The following is a 26,105-nucleotide window of genomic DNA, read 5'->3' as shown; positions in this document are numbered from 1 at the left end:
CGGGTAGCATTATATCGAGGTAGAGGTGTAGTGTCTATTTTAATTTTATGCAATGTCCTATTGCATTATATTTTAGAGAGAATATGGTTTCCATCACACCTGACACCAGCCTTTTTAAATGCCTCAATGATTCAGACATCATGATGTCCTGTAATTAGTAACAGAGCCGTACCGTTTAAGATGAGTATAGATCCATATTATTATAGGAATTTATTTCATCCATGCTGATGTAAAGTTAGCATTACAGGAGTTGCATCCAGTTCACTACTTCTCTGAAATATGCACTCTTCCACAAAAAACAATAAATACTCCATGTAGTGACAACATTACTGTTGTCACCGGTCTTGTTTTCAACAGGACAATCCAGTTTGGAAGCAAGAGGTTAAGAGTCAGGTTTTAAAATAACTGTTGACCAGAAAGCTCAAGCCTAGTTTTCCCAGTTGATTTTCTCACACTATTTAACCAAACGTTTTCTCTCCTTTCCTGACTTCAGGCTTCAACCCAATTGCTTCTTCCTCACCAAGCTAAACTGTCATTACTAGAAGCAACCTTTGTTGTACATTATATCTTTCCTGTGGCTCTAAAAAGGAAATATTCTAGTAGGCGGAGATAAATCATCTCTTTTCCAGGACCAGGGAAAGAGGTAGATTTGGATAACAGACTAAATTAGTTTAAATTAGTGACAAGTCACTTTCCCTTGTTGTCTATCACTGACTGGAAATGCAATCTCTAAAATCAGAAAGTAAGAGGAACGTGACTAAACCCCCATACCTTTCACCCATACATACAGGGGTAACATTAATTTCCTCCCTGGTTTGCATTTGACAGGTACCAGGTTCACCTAACTTTACAATAACCTTTTCTGATTTAAAAAAAAAAAAAAAAAAAAGGTTATTTTTGGCTCTTGATTTCAACCACTCTTTTAGCACCCTGATTATTACATCTCCCTACAGGGCAAAGATGAGACTGCAGTATTTACTGATCTGCACTCAGGTGTTTTGTAAAATATCTTGTTATTCAACTTGCAGGTTTCTAGTGGACCTGTTCCAAGTGGGAGCGACTGCAGAACATTCAAGGTGGACCCACAGATGTTAAAAAAAAAACCAAAACAAAACTAATCTTCGAATGATGCACTGCACCTCTTAAATAACCAGGGTACGAGGGCTACTCAGGATTGACCCACAGGAAAATTCAAAAGGAAAGGTTGGCCTGGGGGTTAAGGCACAGGCCTGAGTCTCTGAATATCAGGGCTTTATTTCTTCCACAGCCTCGAACTCACTATGCACTCTTAGCAAAGTAATTTAATTGTCATTTAATTCAATTTACCATGGTCCCATGATGTTCAGTCTTTCTGGCTTCCACTCAGACAAATGCCACAGCATGTACTATGCTTTTGATATCACTACCCAAACATAACTACACTGGAGCCAGCCTACTGGGATCAGGTAAGCCTGTGCTTTCTGCAATAATGCCCAGATTTGCAAAGTTTGTAATATTTTATACCTTATAGTAATTCATGTATTTTTGCAGAAAGTCTTACCAGACACCCCAACAGGCCAGCTCCAGACTCTCTGCTTCCACAGGTGTGGCAGGGGGTTGGAGGGGGTCCATAGCCGATGTGTGTTGCCAGGATAGTGACACTGGATCACCACTTAGAGCAGAAAATGGGGAGCAATGGCAAGGCCGGATATTAACAGGCAAAGTGGATAGGGAGATTAAATCTGTAGTGAACAAGAGCTATAACAAATTTGTTCCTTTCATCCATTCATCTCTACCATCTTTCTGTTCAACAACTTCACTTCTTTTCCCTGATTGACTCCTGTGCATACAATTTCTTGCCAACTTTCTCCCAAAGAGAAAAATGGCCCTATTCAGGAAGCACACTTTTCATATCCCTCCTCACCAGTTTCTCTTCCTTTCTGCCAGCCTCCATTAGCTCAGAAGCAAAAAATCAAGTAAGGAATACGGACAGAGTTCTCCTGTTTACTTGTCTTTCAGAATGTTCAGCTAGATATTTATAAATCGAACCCAAAATGATCACATTTGAGTGTCAAAAGTTTAAGCACCTAATTAAAAGTGGCCTGATTTTTAGAAGGGCTGAGCCATTGAATTCAGGAGCTAGTAAGTACTTAGGGAGCCCTCATCATAACCCCTGAGCAACTGCTTGTTTGATTTTTCTCATCTTTCCATGATCTTTCATATCTTAGGACACAGCTCCTTAGAAGAGCTGGGCAAATATTTGATTTTTCTGTTCACTGACAGTTATGAAAAAATTAACCAAAATTGAAAAATTTCAAACTGGAAAAAAAATCCATTTTGGGCAGTAGTAAAGGGCTAGATTTACAAAAATATATGGAGGAGCCACTGCCCTCCTTATAAAACTTTTAGTCCAGTGGTTAGGACACTCATCTGGGATGTGGGAGACCCACGTTCAATTGCTCTCTCTGCCTGATGTGGAGCAGGGACTTGACTTGAGACCTCCCACATCCTAGGTGAGGACCCTTACCACAAGTCTATAGAGTCATTCTCATGCTCTTTCCCTGGCCCAATGACTATTCATTGTCATTCACAGTGACAATTTATAGTACACCACCACCACCTCCTCCTGTCATTTTCTGAATGGCATATAATGCCTGTGGGGGGGGGGGGGGGGGGAAGATGGGGATCAAAACTATTTGGCAAATTTCTGTCAAATTTACTAATAGTTTCTGGTCAACTAAAATTGCATTTTTCAGTGAATAAACTGTACACATGAAATTTTTTGCCCAACTCTAGTCATCACCCAACTGCTCCCCAGGAGAACAATGGGTGCTAAACAATTTTGAAAATCTGTCCACTTAATTTAGGTGTCTAAATGAGAGCTATTTTGAAAATCTGGCCCTGATGCTTTAAACTTCCTACCCTCCATATGACATGCAGACAAAATAGCTAAGTGCCAGCATAGAAAAACTAGGAAGCAACTGGAAGAGTAGGCTTATGCCCAGAATAGAGCAGTGGTATTCAGAACTGTCTGAGTTAGCAACCAAGAAAGAAGTGCTCGTTGCCAGAGAGAGCAATTATCTCAATTTGAAGAAATGTGGACCCCTTCTCTAGATACATTTAGACATAAAATATTGAGATGGTTCAAAGAATGCCAGACCTTCATTCCACCTAACCTCTTTTTCCCTACCCCTCTCCTCTCCCTATTCATGTAGATCATCTCCTAGCTTTTTACTGTTAACCCCACCCTGACATGTTATGTCTGTGTGTTATTGTCTGGTTTTGTATTGGTTTGTCTTGCAGGTTTGACAAATTGTAAGACTGCATAATTCCATTCGAGATCCTGTGAAGCATGTGAAATTTGGAAACATATAAAAGCTGTAAGTCATTTACCTTTCTATTGTCTGCTTCTTTATGAAAAAAAATGCTTTTTAAAAAGGAAGCAGAATTTCAGTGCAACATAGCACAGAACTCTCAGCAAGACATCCTGCAAAATACCCACCCCACCACTACCTACATACCTCTTCATCAGAGAACATGCCAAGGAAACGCATTCATATGCTTCTTCTTAACCTGAGTAATCACTCAATTAAGTCACAAAACCTCAATTTGCTGAAGAGAAAGGGGGAGAGTGACAAATAGCATGGTATAAGGGTTAACGAAGGAGACTTGGAATAAGGACATCTGAGTGCTAAGGCTAGCTCTGACATGGATTTGTTCTGTTGTACTGGGCAAGTTATTTAACTTCCAAATACCTCTTTTGTCCATCTGAATACTGCCCACCTTTATAAAATGCTTTGAGATACCCAGAGACAGAAGTGGAAGGCACTAGATATGAAGTACAAATACTATTAACACTGTTTTAACAACTTTCTGGTTGCATGGATAGCCTTATAACTACTTCGCTGGCATTGAATTGTGCACAAAGCGCTATGGTAATCTCTAAAATGTTTACAACATAATTGGAGTATCAGTACAGTGATATGTGAACCTGCTGTGTGTCTCAGAGCTAGAGTTGGGCAACATTTTTCAGATGAATAGTTTATTTGCTGAAAAATGAAGCTCCGGTGGACCTAAAACTATATGCAAATTTGTCATGAATAGTTTCGGCCCGTCACAGAGGAGGAGGCAGATGGAGATGGGTGATGCCACCACTGCCCCCCTCTTGTAGTCTTTAACCCAGTGGTTTGGACACTCACCTGTGATAGAGGGAAACCCAGGTTTGAATCCCAACTCAGAAACAAATCCAAAATGAACTTTTTCAAGATTCAGTTCAACCCAAATCAATTATTTTTGATTTTTCAGAACCTCCATCAAATCAAAAAATCAGTTACCCTCCCAGATCTACTCAGAGCTCACATAGGGGTTTGAGCCTGGAATGCTGGAATCAGCAGTTTCAGGATACTGGTGGATGACAGTTGTGTGAGTAGCTGAGAGGAGACAAGTGTTTGCTTAGCTAGCTCCCAGATCTACCTAAGCACAGCTTACTGCGAAAAGTGCCAATACATTTCCCCCCCTATTTATCTGTATCAGAGCTTGTGATTACAAGAATCAAGCCTGTGCCTGTCTCCAAAAACTCAGGCAGAAGGGATAGTGAAGGTATTAGTACTAAGCTATCAGAAAAATTACAGCAAGAACTTCTATTCTTTAGAATGGGAGGAAGAATACGTAGACATCAGTGTACTTCTTTGCTAGTAGTAGGAGTTAAAGGAAGATAAAAACTTCTGCTGTGACCTTTCCACACCGTAACAGAAAAGTCATAGTCATTTCTTTCACAACAGACCTAGGAAGTCTTCAGGGCTGGGTGTGGAGTGGGAGGAACCTTTCCCCGCCCACTATTATATGAGACCTTACAGCACAGTTTCTGGAGACACTTAACCCTGTATATGCCAAAATTGTTCACATTCTGTTTTGGGCCATTAAAAAAGTTATACAGATGTACAACATACAGCCCTGGTCTCGTCTGGTTATCCCTGTTTTCCCCATAAGATACATTAAACATCCCTAATGCATTAGTGTAGTTGAAAGCTAATGCTACTCATTTTATTAATAGGTGGAGTAACCTTAAAATAAAGTAAAATAAAATAAACCAGTCATACCAGTCAATGTGTATAATGCAAAGGGGATCACATACGGGATCATTAACTCCTCACCTTTGCCAGTTTGTTTTCACTTTTTGGGAGAAGAGGCTTTAATGCAGTGGACCAAGAGTGTACATTATTTTGCAAAGTTCAAAGAGCTAGAGGAGAAAGATAGCATCTGGGGCGGACAGTTTGCAAGTTGCTATGACTAAAATATAAATAAGTATTAGATAATACTAAAATATGAAAAGAATAGGACCAACAGTTAATTTACATTCATTGTTCTGGCTGTGGTTATAAAGGGACATGTATTAAATTGACACTAGCTACTGTTAGTATCTAAGCAATTTAGGCCGAGTGATGCAATACACTCTGCCCAATATCCATCTAAGTTTAGAAGAGATGGAATTTCTTTTTAAAAAGAAATTCTTAATATGGGAAATGTAGAGCAAAAGCAGCAAGGTCTACAGCTCCATTCTTGTCCATTTTACCGTCTTACTTCCACAATCCTGCCATTTCTCTTTCCTACTTAAACCACACATGAAAGAAAAAGGACTAAACCTAAGTTTTTGTACTATAATCAAGCACATTTTGAAAACACCAGAAAATGGAAGTAACTTGATGTAGCCCTATGACTGACTGCGCTGACCACTTTGCTTGTATATTTTAGCTCCTCCTCCCCATACATGTTTTTAGAGGCTTTAAGGTCTTTAGGGCAGGGAATTTCTTCCTATATATGTGCGTACAATATATAGCACATTGTGGGTTCTACTGCAGTATAAAGAAAAATATTAAGAGGGGGAATTAGATCTCATGTTAAGAGTTTATCTTAACTCCCAAAGTTGCACGGGAGCATTATACTACAGAGCTTTATAATTAGTGTTGTGTAAACTAACTCCTATTGATATCATGATTATAAACATCAAAGGTTAATGAAAAAAGCAGTGTTTAAAGGTACTCTAGGCAGCCAGGAGCTATGGAATTGTAGATTCCAAAGAATTTTGCATGTAGGAGATATAAGTCAAAACTGGCAGTCTCCTGTTCAGCGATTGTATCATACCCAGATTTAAAACCATTTTGATTATGGTCTGCTAATGACAGTTCTTTCCATGATTATTATACATTTCTCAATGTCACTGTGACCCTAAAAGAAAATTATGCATTTAACATGAGTAAGTCCCAGGTCCAGATTATCTCCACAATTACATTGCATACACACAAACAGACAAGATTAATTATTATCTCTTGTTCATTTATATACCTTTATAGTCAATATACACATGTAAATTTCAGGGCTTCAGCTCTATCAAGGAGTACTTTCTGGTGACATCAGGTGCTACATATGTATCTCTTACCTAGGCCATGTCATTACCAAAACCTCCAGTATATAGAATTTAGCCATGGACTGTCAAATAAATAATTCTTGAATCTAATCTTTTACTTAAAAAGAAAGCTTTCCCTTCCATGATCACTCCTTCCACTTCCCTTCTCCATCCAAATGCATCTAGATCCAGTAATGAATATACTACATTCACACATCTGGCACAAGACCTCTTGTCAAAACATAGTGCCTCATAACTCCACCAGATTATTTATGTTTCTTTTTCCAACAGACACTAAATGTCAGAGGAGAAATACATATCTTTTTAGACTGCAATCCATCTAGTGCCTGTCACATAACAAAGCTAATATTCAATACACTTCATATGAGAGGAGGAAAGCAAAATTTAGTATGCCAAACAAGACATTTTCATGCTGCAGGTGTAGAGACTGTCTCAAGGTTTCAGCATGGTCTATGAGCTGAAAATTAAAAGCATCTTTTGCTATTAAATTACACTCTTCTTTTTTCTTTTGCCTGCAGAGGGCCAGTAAATTTTGTCAAACTAATTATGTTTAAAATTTAAAGTTATGAAAGCTATTTATCCTTATTATGCAACCCGCTTAAATGGAAGAAAGATATGAAAATATGACAACTCCTGCTTCACCAATAAAAACAAGCGACGGGAAGGGAGAGAACATCAGCACAGAAAAATGTATATTGGTTTGCTTAAAATAATGGATCTAGATTAATTAAAAGCCTAAAGACTACTTGGTATAAAATTTGATATCCCATGTGCCAGGCACAGTAACTTGAGAGATCACTTGAAACATACCTTTGACTGAGGTCAAAAGAAACAACAGTGAGATCAACTCACCGAAAACAAACAGGACAGGATGCAGAAAAAAACCTGAATGACCCATATGGTTGAAAATGCACTGACATCTAGATAACAGATCCTCAGGTGTATTGGGAGAGGATATGGGAACAAGACTACATATACAGTTCTGTGAAAACATGCTTTGCCTCTGTTTAGGGGACCACCGTGAGATGTTATAATATTACAGACTAAGATAAAGCCCAGAATAGATGGTTGTTCAAACAAATCATGGAGTTTTGAAGCAAAATCATTGAGGATGCACTTTAAAGTAACCCTTTCAAAGTTAAACTGCCAAATATCACTAAAGTGCTGAGAAAACATTTTGGGTGTTATGAATAAGTTACATTATATACATGTTTAAAATGAACATTTACTTCATCATCAGGCAGTCATGTATCTGAGTGTACGCAGGTCAGGACAGAGATCTTTAAAATAAGGGGCAAGAGTGGTTTTGGAGAAGTGTTGCCTCACTGTTTAAATCCACAGTAAAACAGAGTGCTGCAATTCAGAGACTGTAACCTAGTTCCATTCTCTAGAGAATGTATTCAAGGTATTTATATACATTTTTGTAATATAAAGTTATAGCACTGGAATATATTACAGATTCACTGTGTCACATTAGGAATTTGAAAGATTGGGGGGAAAGGATCACATTAAAAATAAGGCTTGCTAGAAAAAATTCATAGTAAACTTTCACCAGTTTCTAGCATTTTTTTTTTTTTTAATATTGGGTAAATGCTACATGGATCTTTATATTATCTCTTCTGTTTCTATTGCACTGAACTCCTACCTTGCCTGATGTATCAGACAGACTATACTATTTCTGGATGTACGGTGTTCTAGCACCAATACAATATCACTCCCTGAAATACTTCTAGGGATGGTGCTGGCAAATACTGACATCTTCACAGATGGTGTTCTCCAACAGTTAAGAGATAAGTGAGGTGGCCTAAATATCCCACTTATCTGCAGGACTGGGGGAGGGTATAAGCTCCAGGCAGAACCATTCTTGGTCCAGCTCAGCCAGGAAGAGCACAACTTAAAAGAAGTCTCATTTATAAGCAGCACAAATATAGTCAAAAAACAGATTCACAGGAGGAGACTCTTTAAAATAGAGAAACGTGAAGCTAACTCAATTTAATACTCTACACACTTAGCTCCACTAACACGTCCACAGTTCTTTAGTGATTATTGTCATTCGCTTACCTGATGTGACCAATCAGTTCAATCAACTTGTGGCTAAAGAAGTAGGCAGTCAGCTCAGACACGTGGCTCAAGACAGAACAGACTCCAAAGAGGGTGGTAGTGCCATTTAGGTCTTCCAAGTGCCAGTAGAGAAAGGTGAACACAAACCCATACCCAAACCCCATAAACCAAGCCACGAACAGCACAGACCCATACTGTATACTGCAAAGAAGCTTTATCAGGTCCCAAAAACTGAATGACTGAGACTGGCTTATGCTGCTGGGGGTGTCATCAGAGGATTCAGTGGAGCATTTCCATCCACTTGTGGGATCTCTACTTCCTTCCTCTTGTTTTCATCTTCTTTGTAGTGGTTATAATGGAATCTGAACTGGGTGGCCACAATAAGCGCCATTGACATCAGTACACCAAAGACTATGAAAACAATCCTGTAGTTCTTGTACTCAGGAGCTTTGCACCCCAGACCTTCGATGATCACTTCTATACGGGTATAGTCTATACCAATTCCCACCGATAGCATGGCCAGTCCCCAGCCCAGAGAGCCCCACATCCGTTGCAAGCCATAGCGGTCCCTGTGTTTGCCAAGATATTGGAGAGTCACGGTGTCCACAATGGTAACAGATGAGGCACTGAAAAACTCTCCTATAATAACAACTAAGAGAATGAGTAGAAAGATAGCTTCTACTTCTTGATGATCATAAACCAGCATGACGTGGTCAAAAGATACTGGTTTTGTGGTGACAACAGGTGGTGGTGTAGGGTGGGTCATATTTCCTGGCAGTCCTGGGTTAGTGGTGGTATTCTTTAAAATAAAATTTGTATTGTTGTTATCCAAGGCAAGGTCTCCATTTCTGGTCTGAGCAGAAAATGGAAACAATTCCAAAGTTGGGGGACTGTTAGTTAACAGGTCCCGCTTCCCACGACCCTTCTGTAACATAGCACTAGCTGTAGTTAGCAGAGAAGAAATGGTGGCATTTTGCGGCAGCGATGTTAAAAGGTGGCTGGCATTGGAAGGATGTGGTGGTGGAGGGACCTTTGGTACACATCTTAAGGTAGCTGGTCTAACAAATCCAATCCCCAGGTTAAATAAAATCCAACATAAAAGCGAAAAGAGAAGGACAACTTTCCCTTTTTTAAAGCGATCTGCCACCACTCCCCAGAAAGGAGCACTGCAGAATTCAATAAAGTACCTAATGCCCACCAGAAGTCCACTCTGACTAGCCGACATGCCCAGCTGCTTATAATACACAGGAAGCAATGGGTAAAGGGAGCCATATGCAGAATAAAAGAAAAAATAAAAGACCTTGGAGATCAGAAGATCATTGTTTATTTTGACACAGTGCCTTTCTAACCAGTCTAGCTCCTCGTCAGGGATAGTGGTGGTCTCAGTTGAAGGGGTTTCATTTTGGGGCTGGAGATCTTGCTCCTTGGAAATTCCATTGAAAGGATCAGCAAGCACATACTTTCTCTTCTGCTCTTCTTCATCATCAGTTAAAATGGCAACTTTATCGTCAGCCGCCATAGCTCACCACAAGCATCCGATACTCAACACACTCTCCACAATGACTGCAGCTATCCTGTAGGGCAAATAAAATAGACTACGGTTAAAGCACAACACAGAGAAAGAAGGGTGCAATCATGGAAGGTCAGGCACTAAGGAATAAAAGAAAGAGAGCCTCTTTTTATTACTTACATGCCTTGCCCATAAATACCTCAGGAGCGGAGGAAAGAAAAACATTGTATTCAACTGTTAATTCACTTTGATAATGATAGACAATACTGGCAATCATGAAAAGTGGATTTAGTGACTGCCACTGCCACTACTATAGCAACTTATCTTCCAGTAGCAGTTCTGTAGGTCTTTGCAATGACCATCCTATACATTTATTACAGGAGAGATTTTCAAAGGCACAAATAGGAGCTAAACAACTAACTGCAATTTGTGCCTTTGAAATCTCCCCCTACAAATCATCTGCTTTCCTAAGAATCTAATTCCAGTATTTACCGTTTTGCTTAAATAACCGTAGGACAGGGAATGAGGTGACTCCGGGGTCAAGTAATGAGTCATATCCATTCCACCTGGAGTCCCATTTTCAGAAACGCTGAGCATCTACAACTTCAGTTGAAGTCAATGGGACTGTGGTTGCTCAGCACCTCTGGGAATAAGAAAAGTAAGACTCCCTAGTTCCTAGTGGACAGGTACCTACATCATACAAATCATCCTCACAAATAGGCTGGAAGCCTCAGTAGCAGGGGGCAAGGATTGAACAGACATGGGACTAAACTGATCTTTTTTCCCTTCCAATCAAGGTTCAGAAATACAGGAGGGACTGAGGAGAAATCATAATGCTACTGCAGGCCCCATACTTATTCTGTGGAGAAACAGTGAATTTCAGGAAGGTCAGGCCTGTACCTTTTTACAAATCATAATTCATTTAAAAACCAAATTTTAAAAGCCATCAGGATTTAGATTTCAGTTTTAAGAGCATCTTTCATACTCAATAATAATTATTAATAATAGTAGAGTTAGCCATTAGTAAATTTTCCTTACTGGGAACAAAAAATTGGTCTCCCACACAGAAGTGCAGTCCGTTAGTTCTTGGCTACCAGATTGGAGACATATTGCATTAATTTGAGATTTTGCAGTATTAATATTTGTGAGCATAACCTGGAAAAAATATTAGATTAGCAAACTATATAATGTAAATATGTTTCATTCTAAATAAATATTTCAGTGCATGTTTCTGGATAAGTCAAAAGAAGCCACAAAACAATTTAACTTAAATGTTTAATAGATACTCTCTTGCCTGAAGCAATATATTTTTGTTTTTCACTCTGGATTAATTTACATTCCAAAGTAGAATTTTTTAAGGACTAAGTTTTAATTATAGTGGTTTCAAGCTCTTTTGGATTGCTGATAAACTGTTCCACTGAAATTTATTAATGTCATAATATTTAAATTGTGAAATATAGAACATGTTTCTCCAGTGATTCCTTTAATATTCTGTAAGGAACTTAACTTCCTATTCTCAAAAAGCTAAGAAGCCCTCAGAAGATTCCAATCTCTAATATTTTAGAATAAAATTGGAAGCTTAGTTTTGCCTGCTTATGAACTCATTGTTGACTGAGATAAGCGGAGTTTATCCCTTTAAATAACTGATTATAGTTCAGAATTTTCTCCCAAACATTAAGGGCAATAACTGACAAGGGATGTAAGTTTAAAAGATTTCTTTCTGGCCTAATAGTATTCACAGGTATTATTCTAGTTCAGTGATGTTTATTAAGTTCTGTTCCATATTAAACCAATGTGCATTAGGTGGTGGTGTTTTTTTAATGAAGTACATCAGAAGTAGGAAGCCTGCCAAACAAATAGTGGGGCCACCAAATGATCGAGGTGCTAAAGGAGCACTCAAGGAAGATAAGGCCATTATGGAGAAGCAAAATGAATTCTTTGCATCAGGCTTCATTGAAGAGAATGTAAGGGAAATTCCCATGCCCAAGCCATTCTTTTTAGGTGACAAATCTGAGGAACTGTCCCAAATTTAAGTGTCATTAGAGGCGGTTTTGGAACAAGTTGATAAATTAAACAGTAATAAGTTACCAGGATCACATGGTATTCACTCAAGAGTTCTGAAGAAACTCAAATATGAAATAGCAGAACTACTAAATGTGATATGTAACCATCATTTAAATCAGCTTCTGTACCAGGTGACTAGAGGATAGCTAATATGCCACCAATTTTTTTAAAAAAGGCTCAAGAGGCGATCCTGGCAATTACAGTCTGGTAAGCCTAACTTCAGTACTAGGCAAATTGGTTGAAACTATAGTAAAGAACAGAATTATCAGACACATAAATGAACACGATTTAGTTCATGAACGAAAGAGTCAACATGGCTTTTGTAAAGGGAAATCATGCCAATCTATTAGAATTCTTTGTGGGGGTCATTCAACATGTGAACAAGGGTGACTCAGTAAATATAATGTACTTGTATTTTCAGTAAGTCTTTGACAAGGTGCCTCACCAAAGGCTCTTAAGCAAAGTAAGCGGTCATAGATAAGAGGGAAGGTCCTCTCATGGATCAGTAACTGGTTAAAAGATAGGAAACAAACGGTAGGAATAAATGGTCTGTTTTCAGAATGGTGAGAGGTAAATTGTGGTGTTCCCCAGGAGTCTGTATTGGGACCAGTGTTTTTTCCAACATAGCCATAAATCTGGAAAAAGGGGTAAAGTGTGAGGTGGCAAAATTTGCAGATGCCACAAAATTACTCAAGATAGTTAAGTCCAAAGCAGACTGTGAAGAGTCACAAAGGGAACCTCACAAAACTGGGTGAGTGGGCAACAAAATGGCAGATCAAAGTAAATTTTGATAAATGCAAAGTAATACACATTGGAAAACACAATCCCAACTATACATATAAAATGATCATGTCTAAATTAGCTGCTATCACTCAAGAGAGAAATCTTTTGAGTCATTGTGGATAGTTCTCTGAAAACATCTGATCAATGTGCAGCAGCAGTCAAAAAAGCTAAAAGAATGTTATGAACCACTGGGAAAGGGACAGATAAGAATACAGTAAATATAAAACCACTATCTAAATCCATGGCATGCCCATACCTTGAGTTTGTATATTAAAAATAGAAATGGTACAGAGAAGGGCAACAAAAATGATTAAGGGTATGGAACAGCTTCCATACGAAGAGAGATTAAGACGACTGGGACTAGGGTGACCAGACGTCCCGATTTTATCGGGACTGTCCCGATATTTCCTTGTTTGTCCCCCGTCCCAACCGACATGCGGTCGGGACACTGGACAAACAAGGAAATGCCCCGGAGCCTGGAAGTGCTCGCACACCCCCCGCCCCAACTCTGCCCCCTCCTCCCCCGATTGGCTCCCTCCCCGAATCCCCGCCTCTTCCCCGGGCTCACCATTCCCCCTCCCTCCACAAGCGCTGGAGGGAGGCCCGGGAGACACAGAGGAAGCGCGGGGCCGGGGTGAGTAACAGTCCGGCCTGGCCCCGAGCAGGCAGGACTCAGTTGGGTGGTTGGGAAAGGAGGGGGGCGACCCGCGGGGCCAGGCGGCGGCTGTTGTTGTCCCCCCGGGCAGCGGGACTCGGGAGCAGCCGCTGCTGCAGCTCCCACTGCCGTGGGGGAGGAAGCGGCCATGGCGCTCCGCGGCTGCGGCGCCTCCGAACCCCCCGAGCCGGGGCCTGCTGCGGAGACCCAGCAGCGCGTACGCTGGGCCCAGCCCCTGGCCAGTCGCGTCTGGGCTGCTGCCCAGATGGTGCTATCCCGCGGCGGCCCCGGGGTGGAGGCATCGGCAGCCCAGCCCCGTTCGTTCCCCTGCGGGACGGGGGGGCTGGGGCCTGCTGCCCCCACTCCGGGGCCGCCGCGGGATAGCACCAGCTGGGCAGCAGCCCAGACGCGCCTGGCCAGGGGCTGGGCCCAGCGTGCGTGCTGCTGGGTCCCCGCAGCAGGCCCCGGCTCGGGGGGTTCGGGGGCGCCAGAGCTGCAGCCGCGGAGCGCCATGGCCGCTTCCTGTCCCCGCGGCAGTGGGAGCTGCAGCAGCGGCTGCTCCCGAGTCCCGCTGGCCGGGGGTGAGAACAGCCGCCGCCTGGCCCCGCGGGCCGCCCCCCTCCTCGCCTTACCACCCAACTGAGTCCTGCCTGCAAGGGACCAGGCCGGACTGTTACTCACCCCAGCCCCGCACTTCCCCTGAGTCTCCCGGGCCTCCCTCCAGCGCTTGCGGAGGAAGGTTTTTTTTTTTTTTGGCCCCGCCCCCCGCCACGCCCCCCCCCCCCCCCGCGTCACCCCCCCACACGTCCCGATATTTGTCTTGGGTGATCTGGTCATCCTAACTGGGACTTTTCAGCTTGGAAAAGAGATGACTAAGGAGGGATAGGATAGAGGTGTGGAGAAAGTGAATAAGGAAATGTTATTTACTTCTTCACATAACACAAAAACCAGGGGTCACCAACTGAAATTAACAGGCAGCAGGTTTAAAACAAACAAAAGGAAGTACTTCTTCACACAACGTATACTCAACGTGTGGGACTCATTGCCATGGCATGTTGTGAACGCCAACAGTATAACAGGGTTCAAAAAAGAATTGGGTAAGTTCATGGAGGACAGGGCCAACAACAGCTATTAGCCAAGATGGTCAGGAGTGCAATCCCATGCTCTGGGTGTCCCTAAGCATCTGACTGCCAGATGCTGGGACTGGACAACAGGGGATGGATCACTTGAGAATTGCTCTGTTCATTCCCTCTGACGCAGCTGGCATTGGCTGCTGTTGGAAGACAGGATACTGGGCTAGATGAAGCATTGGTTTGACCCCGTTTGCCATTCTTATATTTGTGGAATAAGCTGCAGTGGGCCCAGTAATATAATCTAAAATTTAGTCTGGAAAGCTCTTCCCTTTCTCTAGACTCCAGCATTGTGGTTGATTTTATCTGCAGGCATTTTTTATTACAAAGTAATCTTTGAGAATTTGCAATTTTAAAATAAGTTCAGTGTTGCCAATTCCAGGATTTTACCATGAATGTTGCAATACCTGGTGTTTTTCTCACCAACCCCAGCTGATGAATATTACCTGACAATCTCTTCTTTCATTAAAAAAAAAAAAAAAAAAAAAAAAAAAAAAGGTTCTATCCCTCATGGTTGAACCCTAAACGCTCTAAAACCAGAAGACAAAGGGGGAAAAAAAAAAAGACATGATTTTTAAATCAATGTCATAATTTTGGGGGCCTGAATCTTGATTTTTAAGTGTTTGGAGTTGGCAGTACTGCAAACTGCAGAAGCTTACACTGATTTCTAATTAACGGATACACATTGTTATCAAATTTGAAAATAATTTTTCTTGCTCTTATTCACTAATATCATAAGATACTCTTAAAAACAGTTTTTGGAGTATACATTAGATCTGGTACGTTAAATACTATTACTAATCAATTTAATTAGAGTGCTGGAATCATTGAGGCAAGTTCTTTTGCACATTTATAGTGAACTTTTTCTATTATTGCTCATTTTTGGTTAAAAAACAGACAAAACAAATTCTACTGATTACCAGGTTAGATTTGCCATTGAGTTCTTCAGTTTTTTCTTTTAGGCCTGCCTTAGTTCTGCAACTTGTGAGTGGGCAGACCCCTACACATGTGTGGAACCCCGCTGACTTTAATAGGAGTCAATTGAAGGATCATGGCCTTACTCTCTACCCTCAGATTAACCTTATGAACCTATACAACTATCTACATGCTCATCTAATTCTAGCTGCTAAGAGTTATTGTGTCAGAGTTTGGTTTCTCTCCGTTATAGACAAGTTCTCTCTTACATGGCAAGATCAAGTGGAAAAGTGTTGTGCAGTTTGACATCAGCTCTTCTTAGGTCAAGAGAAGCCACCCTGATGTGGAGAAGTCAGAATAATCTTGATTAAAAACAAAAACAAACACATTGTATTCCTAATCCTATGCATATGGATTCAAAACTATCTGATTTAGCACCAAAAATACATGGGTGGCAACGTACAAGGAATTTTTAAACACAACAAACATGATTCTTAATTTGTCTTTTTATTTGCAGTTTCCTTTCCAATTGCAATAGGTTTCAGATTTAGGTTTCCTGGAGTATGTTAATTTTATAAGGTTTATGGATAACTAATATATTACAATTGCTTATTATTGTTGGGGTTTAAAAATATTAAGCTATTGGATCTTTTCCTCATATGTTTTTACATCTGCTATTGCATCCATTTTCTTCTAAATTTGTTATGTATGTGTAATGTGATAGAAACACCTGTATTTTCACTGTACTTTGTGAAATGTTATAGAAAAATATTTAAAATAATTTTTGTTTTAGGAAAGTAAATATTTCATTGAATTCCATTAGTAATGCACTATATACCCTTTCAGTAATAAGACACAGTATCAGCATTAGCAGAAATTTCACAGGATTACTTTTCAGATTTTGAGCAGAGTCAATTTTTAAGATGTGGTGTTATTTAAAGGGGGGGGGGAAGATAGTGGAAATGAACAAACTAACAAACAGGTTCCTTGGAATGTCCTACAATGGTTCTACTGATGGCTTTCCAACTTACAACAAAAAGGCAACACAGCTTGGCCGCTGGGCACCTCTTCAGTGAAATCAAACTAAGCAGCAGCAAAAACATTCTAAAGTTGAAGTGAGAGGAATAGACTATACCTTCCCCATTTCAAGGTTAGTTTAATTACATCATCACTATTGAAATTTTACAAACGTTACTGCTTTATAAAAACATTTTCCATATCTACAAGATGGTAGTCTTAAGAGGCAGTGTGTGGACTATAGTTCTAAGGATCAGCTTGGGCAAACTACAAACGTTTGTAGCCAGGAACAAACACATTGAGAATGTCCAGACTAGATCCCTTACAAATGTATTAACTATCTTGAGCTAACTGGCATTTAACTGGAGCCAAAAAAACTCTAATGAAGACAAGGCCTTAGAAGAACATGGTGATGGAGTGTGGAGTTTTAGCCCTGGGCTACTGAACACTGATTTCTGACTTCATCATAGAAATCGTGAACATAAGTTCTGAAGGCACCTTTTACCAATTTACCCAAGTGACAAGGTTAAAGTGAAGAATAGCTGCTAGCAAAGATCATGTATGCTCCAATTTAGTTGTAGTGATTAAAGGCTTGCCTGTGGTAGATCTTGAACAGCCTAATAAACCTTTTGCAAAGAGGCGAGATGTAGCATGTTGCACAAATCCGCCTGTGTGATACCACCAAGAGGGATCTTGTCCCCCAACATGCAGGGCAAATAAACAAACTTCCCAGAAGTTAAAGTGCCCAAATCACTCACACAAACATAAGGGAGAACTATGTATGTAGGGCCCCAATATCTGAACACCTCCCTGACATAAAGGTCATAACACTCCCTCTCAGTTATGAGGTATTATTCTTCCCATATTACAGATGCAGAAAGCCACCTGCCGAAAATCACACAGGAAGTCTGTGGCTGTTCCAGGAATAGATGCATAGATTCAGTCTACGAGACCACCCTTCCTCTGAGACTACTTACGTAAATGTACACTGGCTTCCTTTTAACTACAAGCCTATCCTTCCTCTCTCTTTTGTGACTGTGTATTGTTTCTTTTTAGTCAAGGATAAATAATCAGTTATATGCAAGAAAAACTTTGAAAAATAAATGATTCCTTCTGTTATAAGTCAGTGTTCCTATTCTTTCACCTCTGCTGTATTTACTTAGGTTTTATTTCAAACATTCAAATCTAGAACCATTTTACTCCTTTTGTGGCTGATTTTATCAAAAGGATCATCTAGCCTTAATAATGACCTTCCACAATAACTGTTAAACGCAGGAAGAAAAGGGAGGCAACCCTTTGCTCTGAGAAATGAATACAGATTGGGTGTCTTGTGCTAGCTTTAATATCTAATATTACCCTCAAGAGAAAACCCCAGTGACTTGTTATAGTCAATTGGCTGGCAGGAGTCAGCTATCACAATATTTCCCACTATATGTTAACCAGACCTCTTATGTAGCTTATTTTAATACTTAACATTAAAGAATGAGTTTTAGATAATCAAATGAAGATAAATTTATAAAAAAAATCTTTAAAAGAAAAACAATCAGATCTGTTCCTAAGGCAGCTAGAAAAATCATAGAAAATATATGTGTTTTTTGAGGCACCCCACTGTCTTATAGTGACATACAACATATACAAGCCTGTAACAGGCAGAATCTTTTGGAGAGGCCAAGCAGAGAATAGCAGGCTTTTAAACTCAAAGTAATATAAAGAAGGTTGCACACAAAGCAAAGTAGTTTCTCTTCACATTAAAGTATCTCATTAAAACACTTATTTCTATTTATTTTAATTTCATAAAAGGTGCAATCATACAAGGAATTGGAAAATACAAAGAGCCAATCTATTCCCGACAGCTCAACCTGGCACTACAAATCAATCTCTATAATCAAAGGAAAGGATCGAGTATATCAAAGCTCAATTCTCCTCCTGCACTTACCCTTGCCAAAAATTTGAGAAAACATGTGTGCTTTGCAGTGTGCCCTGAAATCAACAAATCTGATAGGGGAGTTAATGCCAGAATTGAGGGGCCCCCCTTCGTAGAAAGTGTCCTATCATTAGCCCCATCTCATTTAAACCAAGGAGTACACAACTCAAGTGCCTCCAAGCAGCAAGTGCAGCAATATAGCAGGGACACAGCAGCAACCTCCCAGGGAGGCAGATCCCAGGCCACTTGGGATATGTCTACACTGCAATTAAATACTTGTGGCTAGCCCATGTCAGCTGGACTATTTGCCAGCCACAGGTGTTTAATTGCAGTGTAGACATACACATAGGGCTTTATAGGCCAAAACCAGCACCTTAAATTCCACCTAGCAACCAACAGGCGATTAGGTTTGATACCTTATGGGGAACTGCTAATACTTAAATATATAGCATAAATATTTGATTTTAACAAGAAATTGGGTATAGTTAAGAATCAAAAAGCAATATGAAATTAGAGAGCCTCAAAAAAATAAGCATATTAAGTGCAAAAGCCATAATTTGTTATACACACAGGGTAGACACTTACAGAAGGACTTTGATGAGTTAAGTATCTTCAACAATATGTGCACAAAATTATATTTACATATCACAGAAAACTAATACATTAAGAGCATCCAAAACAGGAAGCATTAACTAAAGCCTTCAAACCCATATGTAGCTATAGCAAAAAGAGCAGATTGGATTGCAGTCTGCATGGCGTTGATAAATCAGAGGAGAATTTATCAGGCCTTCCATGTCACACTTACCAATATGGCATCAAGTTCCCATTTAATTATCTCAAATTTTCGTTAAACTTGGCAAGTAGAACAGGATTGCAATAAACAAGAGAAATTTCACAGGAAACTTTCTATTAGCAGATTTTCAAGTTTTCTGTCACTCATTCCTCTAAATAATACTTCATAAAATTTACTCGATATTTTGCTAATCACTGTTTAATTTAGAAATAACCCTGTGCTACAGTTGAAGATGCATCTGTGTCAATGCTTACAAGTTGTGCAATTCTATCTTAACAGTTATTAATATTCGTTGTTAGCCATCAGAGCCAATAAACAGTACATAAAGCCTATGTAAGGCATCGGAAGTGGTGTTTCTGTTTCTAGTGTTGAGCTGTAGAAGTAACAGAGCTAACTTTCCTCCACAAACATCTTGACAAGACAATCTGTTTCAAAGAATGGGTAAATGAAAGAATATTAGCAAATGCAGAATTATGGGCTAAATGGTGTTTTTACTAAAGCCATTGGATATTTTGCCATTGAAACGCCAGCAGAATAGGGCTGAATCTGCAATGACAAACAAGTAGTCCCATGTTGACTACAATGGGACTACCCCCTTTAACAAAATTACATATGCAAGTCTTCATAATATTGTGCTCTATATCTGTATTATGCTTTGTTGTTTTAACATTACAAACAAAAACAGATATGCAGGACCTTTCATATAGCCTTTTAGGAGTATACCCATCAAAACTTGATTGCTTGGGCATCAGTTTGCATTCCAAAACACTGCTATAGAGTACAGACTCTCAGTACTGTACTATCAGTATTTCTAGAGCCACCACTTTATCCTCCTTTAAATCCATTTTTAAAAGGTCCTTTGGTGTGGTGCCTACAAATCACTACCATTGGTTACCCTGGTGACCACCTGAAACTTCCAAGACCTGTATGACTACCTACTTATGCAAACACCCAGGTCTCTGCTCTTGCCTCATCCTCCCTCTTCTCCATCTCTCTGTTGATTCACCTGTTTAGTATTTAGAGAATGTGATTGTTAGCCCTCTGGATCAGGGGCTGGCTCTGTGTTATTTAGTTATCCAAATCCTCTAATCCCTTTGTGGGGATTAAGGCAATACAACAAAGAAATAACAGTAAATTCTCCACTACTCAGCACTTTGTGTATTTATTTACACCTGAGCAAAGTGGATGTAAATGCTACCCTTCTGGTTTGGTAACATTTTACACTCACTTTGCCCATGTAAATGACAACGCAAGATGCAAGACAGTGGGCAGCGAGACCCTGCATTTATTATATGTATAGACTAGCAGTTCTCAAACTGTGGGTCATGATCCCATTTTAATGGGGTCGCCAGAGCTGGTGATAGACTTACTGGGGCCCAAGGCTTCAGCCCTGGGTGGTGGAGCTCAGGTTACAGGCCCCACCCCCACATGAGGATGAAGACTTTGTTCTTCAGCTCCCCCCACACACACTCCTGGGGCGGTGGGGCTCGGGTGGGCTCAGGCTTCAGTCTCCACTCCTGGGGTCATGTAGTAATTTTTGTTGTCAGAAAGAGGTTGCTGTGCAATGAAGTTTGAGAACCCCCTGGTACTGAGTAAACTCCGTTCAGGAGAGGCTGGTATTTCCAACAGACACAGCCTTTATCAGCTCCTCTGGAACACCAAATTTATTTACACTATCTGCTTAATTAGGAAATATTTATTTATCCTTATTTCAAAGTATTGCAGAAAAATATTTGCCAAACAACATTATTCAGCTATAATATGATTTTTTACTGCTAGAATTTTCTCCACTCACTCACATAAGAGTATTGTTTTGGCCCAACTGAGAATGGAAGTGTTCTTGCCAACCAGTTTAAATCCAAGATTGAACCAATCTTTAATAGGTTAATTTGATAGTGAAAATCATATGGCTTTTAAAATATGTAGTTTTTATTTTAAAACTACCAGTAGCTACATCTTATGAGATGCTAACACAAAACTAGATCTTAAACTCTATACATGGCAGCAAACAATATTCACAGATAAATATTAAACTTCTGCTGGGTTTGTGAGGTAAGCTCATATACTACATATGCCAATAGCTATGCTGATAAATGAAGCATGCAAGAGTATGAACAAAGCAGTAAATAAAAAGTTCCTACTGAGAACGTGGTTAGTTCACTAAGATCTTAATTTTTTTTTAAATATACAAAAATTGAATATCAGCCCGAGGGAGTGTCACGTGTAGACACCCCCAGCACAAGATAAAGAGTGACAATGCTTCTGAAGAGGTTTTAGAGGAAACTTAGCATTTGGTCAGTGACTCCAGTGAAATGTGAACTATTAGCGCAGTACATTCCATCAAAACCTGGACGTTCAACTGGGAAGCACTGGTTAATTTGGCATGGAATGACTCAATTACATAGACTGTGGTTAGGCCTCACCCACAACACTGAATACTGTGTTGCTACAATTCCTAAAGAATGAGGCTAGCGTCCGATGGAGGTTATAGTCTAACCACTGCAGATGCCAAAGATCTGAACTAAGAGGAAAGATTGGATGTGACCAGTTTTCTCAAAAAGCAGCATGTGTGCCAATCCACCCAAAACATTCATGTTCTTATAACGGACTTGGGGAAATTGGTTAAACAGAAACCGGTCTCTCAATCAGAAAGATCAAACGTATTTGAAGAATAAATCTCAGAGATACCAGGAAAGTGCTATGAGAGAGGATTCAACCTGAGAAAAATACCAAACATCTCCCAACTACAGTGTAAGGGAAGGGAGCAAATACTTGGAGAAATGGGGGTGGGGGATATAGATAGTCTTCAAAGTAGACGGGAGGCACTGAAAGTTACAGGGCAGGGGAGAAGAGAGGGCTGCACTAGCTGGGAGAGAAGCTTGGCTACCACTGTATGATGATTATCAGCCTCTTAATACTTTATATAGAAAGAAAATCTGACTGGTCCCCACATGCAGGAAGAGCAAGCTGGAAGACTGGTGTGTGGTCAGAAAAAGGAAGCAAAGCAAGTCCTCATTATTACAGTGAGAAACACCCTCAAGGCAATCCCCGTAACTGCTGAATCCTCCTGCACAATTAAGAAGAATTGTGCCCCATCTCATCCCCACACATAGCACACACACCGCTGAAAAACACTTCAGCTGAACCCCCAAATCACCCAACCCCTATATGAAAATACCCGATCACGCCTCTTAATTTCCAAACCCTGTTCCTTCCATCCAAGAGCCCTGACCCGTCTTCCTGATGTCAAAAATCTTTCATCCCACCATTGCGGCCCTCAGAGAAGAGAAATGGAATGGAGTTTAAGACACTGGACTAGTTCTTGCTAGCTCAGCCACAGACATCCTGAGTGACCTTGGGCAAGACACTTATTCTCTCTCAGTGCCTTACCTCCCTACCTCACAGGGTGTTGAGAGGATATATATATATTAATGTTTGTGATGCACTACTCAGATACTACAGTGGCCCAGCACCACAGAAAAAGCCTGCTAACAAAAACATTTGGTCCTAGCAATTATGCCTGCTCCTCCCCTTCTTCCAGTTTTACCCACTTGAAGGGCCACACTCTCATTTCTGGTTATTTTAAAGGCCACCTCCTTGTGATAAAGGCTTTTCATTATGCTCCAAAGAGAGATGTAAATCTCACTCCATTTTGCTAGGTAATTCATTCAGTTTGGGGTATCACTCATTCATACGGACCCAGCTGGGCAGTGGGGCAGAGAGGACATCTGTCGATGTAAAAAGACAACAGCTGGCTGGCCGGGCAGGGGGGTTTTCATGCCGACGGACAGGTGCATGTCGGGGGAGCGATGGGTCCTCCGCACGCAGCCCCAGGCACCCGGCTCCGCAGCGCCTTTGTTTGCAAGGGCAGTTACGTTTGCGGAAGTCCATGCCCGGGCGATGCAGCAGCTTCCACATTACAAAACAAATACGAACCGGATTACTCAGTCTCACCTCCCTGCAGCTGTGACACCAATGGTGGAGCCGGCGATGCTTTCCCCAGACCGGGCAGCACGCAAAGCCCCGTGTCCACCTCAGCCGGGGCGGGGAGAGGAAGGGATGGGGACTGGGGTTAAACCCAGGTAAATAAAACGCCCTCTGGAATAAAGCAACAGCAGCTGCGGCACAAGTCTCGGACCCAATGGAGTCACACCAGACACAAGTCACTGCCAGCCCCCCGGGAATCCCACCCACCCCGCCAGCCTGCCCAGGGCCGCCAGTGCTGAGCCAGCTGCAGGCGGGAGGGGCAGCAAGCCAGGCAGATTTCCCTGCTTTCCCCCGAGTGCGTGTGGAGGCGACGGGCAATGACTCACCTCGTGGCGGGGGGTCCCTCACAGCCTCTTCCCTCCCGCGGCTGCTCCCGGAGCGCGGCTGCTGTGCTGCGGGCGGGGGCCGCGCACCATCCCCAGCCGCCGCTGCCAACTCCTCTGCGCACGACCGCGGCGGGGCTCAGCAGCCGACCCGACCTCCAGCGGCGGCTGCTGCAAGGTGCCGGCTGGAGCTACAGCGCGGAGGGCAGGGCCCGACCCAGTCAGACAGGACTCCGCCCTCCCGGCGCTCCGCGCCCCGCACGCCAGGGGGCAGCCCCGGCACAGCGTGGAGCGCCCTCCCGCCGCGTGCGCCGGGCCAAGGAGCAGCGAGCTGGGCACATCAGCCCCGCTAACAGCCTGCAGGGCGCGTCCCGGGGGGCCCCTTAACCCTGCCTGCCCGAGTCCGCCCAGGCGCAGGGGTATCCCTGAAAGCCCCGGATCTCAGCCTTCATCACCCCCTACCGACACCCCCTGTGGTGTCCGCCCTCATCACCTCCTACCGACACCCCCGGTGGTATCCGCCCTCATCACCCCCTACCGACACCCCCGGTGGTGTCCACCCTCATCACTGGTACCGACACCCCCGGTGGTGTCCACCCTCATCACTGGTACCGACACCCCCGGTGGTATCCGCCCTCATCACCCCCTACCGACACCCCCGGTGGTGTCCACCCTCATCACTGGTACCGACACCCCCTGTGGTATCCGCCCTCATCACTGGTACCGACTCCCCCTGTGGTATCCGCCCTCATCACCCCCTACCGACACCCCACGTGGTATCCGCCCTCATCACCCCCTACCGACACCGCCTGTGGTGTCCGCCCTCATCACCCCCTACCGACACCCCCGGTGGTATCCGCCCTCATCACCCCCTACCGACACCCCCGGTGGTATCCGCCCTCATCACCCCCTACCGACACCCCCGGTGGTGTCCACCCTCATCACTGGTACCGACACCCCCTGTGGTATCCGCCCTCATCACTGGTACCGACTCCCCCTGTGGTATCCGCCCTCATCACCCCCTACCGACACCCCACGTGGTATCCGCCCTCATCACCCCCTACCGACACCGCCTGTGGTGTCCGCCCTCATCACTGGTACCGACACCCCCTGTGGTATCCACCCTCATCACCCCCTACCGACACCCCACGTGGTATCCGCCCTCATCACCCCCTACCGACACCCCCTGTGGTGTCCGCCCTCATCACCCCCTACCGACACCCCCGGTGGTATCCGCCCTCATCACTGGTACTGACACCCCATGTGGTATCCGCCCTCATCACCTCCTACCGACACCCCATGGGGTATCCGCCCTCACCACCCTCTATCGACACCCCATGTGGTATCCGGCCTCATCACCCCCAACCGACACCCCATGTGGTATCCACCCTCATCACTGGTACCGACACCCCATGGGGTATCCGCCCTCACCACCCTCTATCGACACCCCATGTGGTATCCGGCCTCATCACCCCCTACCGACACCCCACGTGGTATCCGCCCTCATCACCCCCTACCGACACCCCCTGTGGTGTCCGCCCTCATCACCCCCTACCGACACCCCCGGTGGTATCCGCCCTCATCACTGGTACTGACACCCCATGTGGTATCCGCCCTCATCACCTCCTACCGACACCCTCTGTGGTATCCGCCCTCATCACTGGTACCGACACCCCATGGGGTATCCGCCCTCACCACCCTCTATCGACACCCCATGTGGTATCCGGCCTCATCACCCCCAACCGACACCCCATGTGGTATCCACCCTCATCACTGGTACCGACACCCCATGTGGTATCCGCCCTCATCACCCCCTACCGACACCCTCTGTGGTATCCGCCCTCATCACCCCTTACCAACACCCTCTGTGGTGTCCACCGTCATCTCCCCCTACCGACACCCCCTGTGGTGTCTGCCCTCATCACTGGTACCGACACCCCTGTGGTATCCCTCATCATCTGGTACTGACTGGGGAGGGGGAGGGATAGCTCAGTGGTTTGAGCATTGACCTGCTAAACCCAGGGTTGTGAGTTCAATCCTTGAGGGGGCCATTTAGGGAACTGGGGTAAAAATCTGTCTGGGGATTGGTCCTGCTTTCTTGAGCAGGGGGTTGGACTAGAAGACCTCCTGAGGTCCCTTCCAACCCTGCTAATCTATGATTCTATGAGCACCCCTTGTGGTATCCGCCCTGATCATCTGGTACCGACAGCCCCTGTAGTATATGCCCCTCATTACCCCATACTGACATTCCCTGTGGTATCCACCCCTCATCACCCCTACTGACACCCCCTATGGTGTATATGCCCCTCATGACCCCCTACCAACACCCCCTGTGTATCCACTCTCATCACCCCATATCGACACCCTGGGTGATCTCCACCCCTGATCATCCAATACTGACACCCCCATGTGCTATACACCCTTGATCACCCAGAACTGACAGGTACTGTAATATCTGCCCCCATCCCTCAGTACTGACACCCTGGTCATATCTGCCCATATCAGACAGTGCCAACTCCCTATATGATATCTAACCAGGA

General features: G+C 43.1%; 1 protein-coding gene across 1 annotated transcript in view; it reads right to left on the bottom strand.

The window, feature by feature from the left end:
* MFSD6 (major facilitator superfamily domain containing 6) overlaps positions 1-23,898 on the bottom strand; it is a 42,795-nt gene extending 18,897 nt beyond the window's left edge. Inside the window, 3 exon segments of the mRNA XM_008179236.4 lie at positions 8,465-8,753; positions 8,756-10,038; positions 23,569-23,898. Of these exon segments, the coding sequence (XP_008177458.2) occupies positions 8,465-8,753; positions 8,756-9,983 (1,517 nt within the window). The 5' untranslated portion in view covers positions 9,984-10,038; positions 23,569-23,898.
* Positions 23,899-26,105: the final 2,207 nt, after the last annotated feature.

The sequence above is a fragment of the Chrysemys picta genome, chromosome 11 (genome assembly GCF_011386835.1).
Source record: "Chrysemys picta bellii isolate R12L10 chromosome 11, ASM1138683v2, whole genome shotgun sequence".
Lineage (NCBI taxonomy): Eukaryota > Metazoa > Chordata > Testudines > Emydidae > Chrysemys > Chrysemys picta.
The sequence above is the reverse complement of the archived record's forward strand: the minus strand, read 5'-3'. Positions and strand labels throughout refer to the sequence as shown.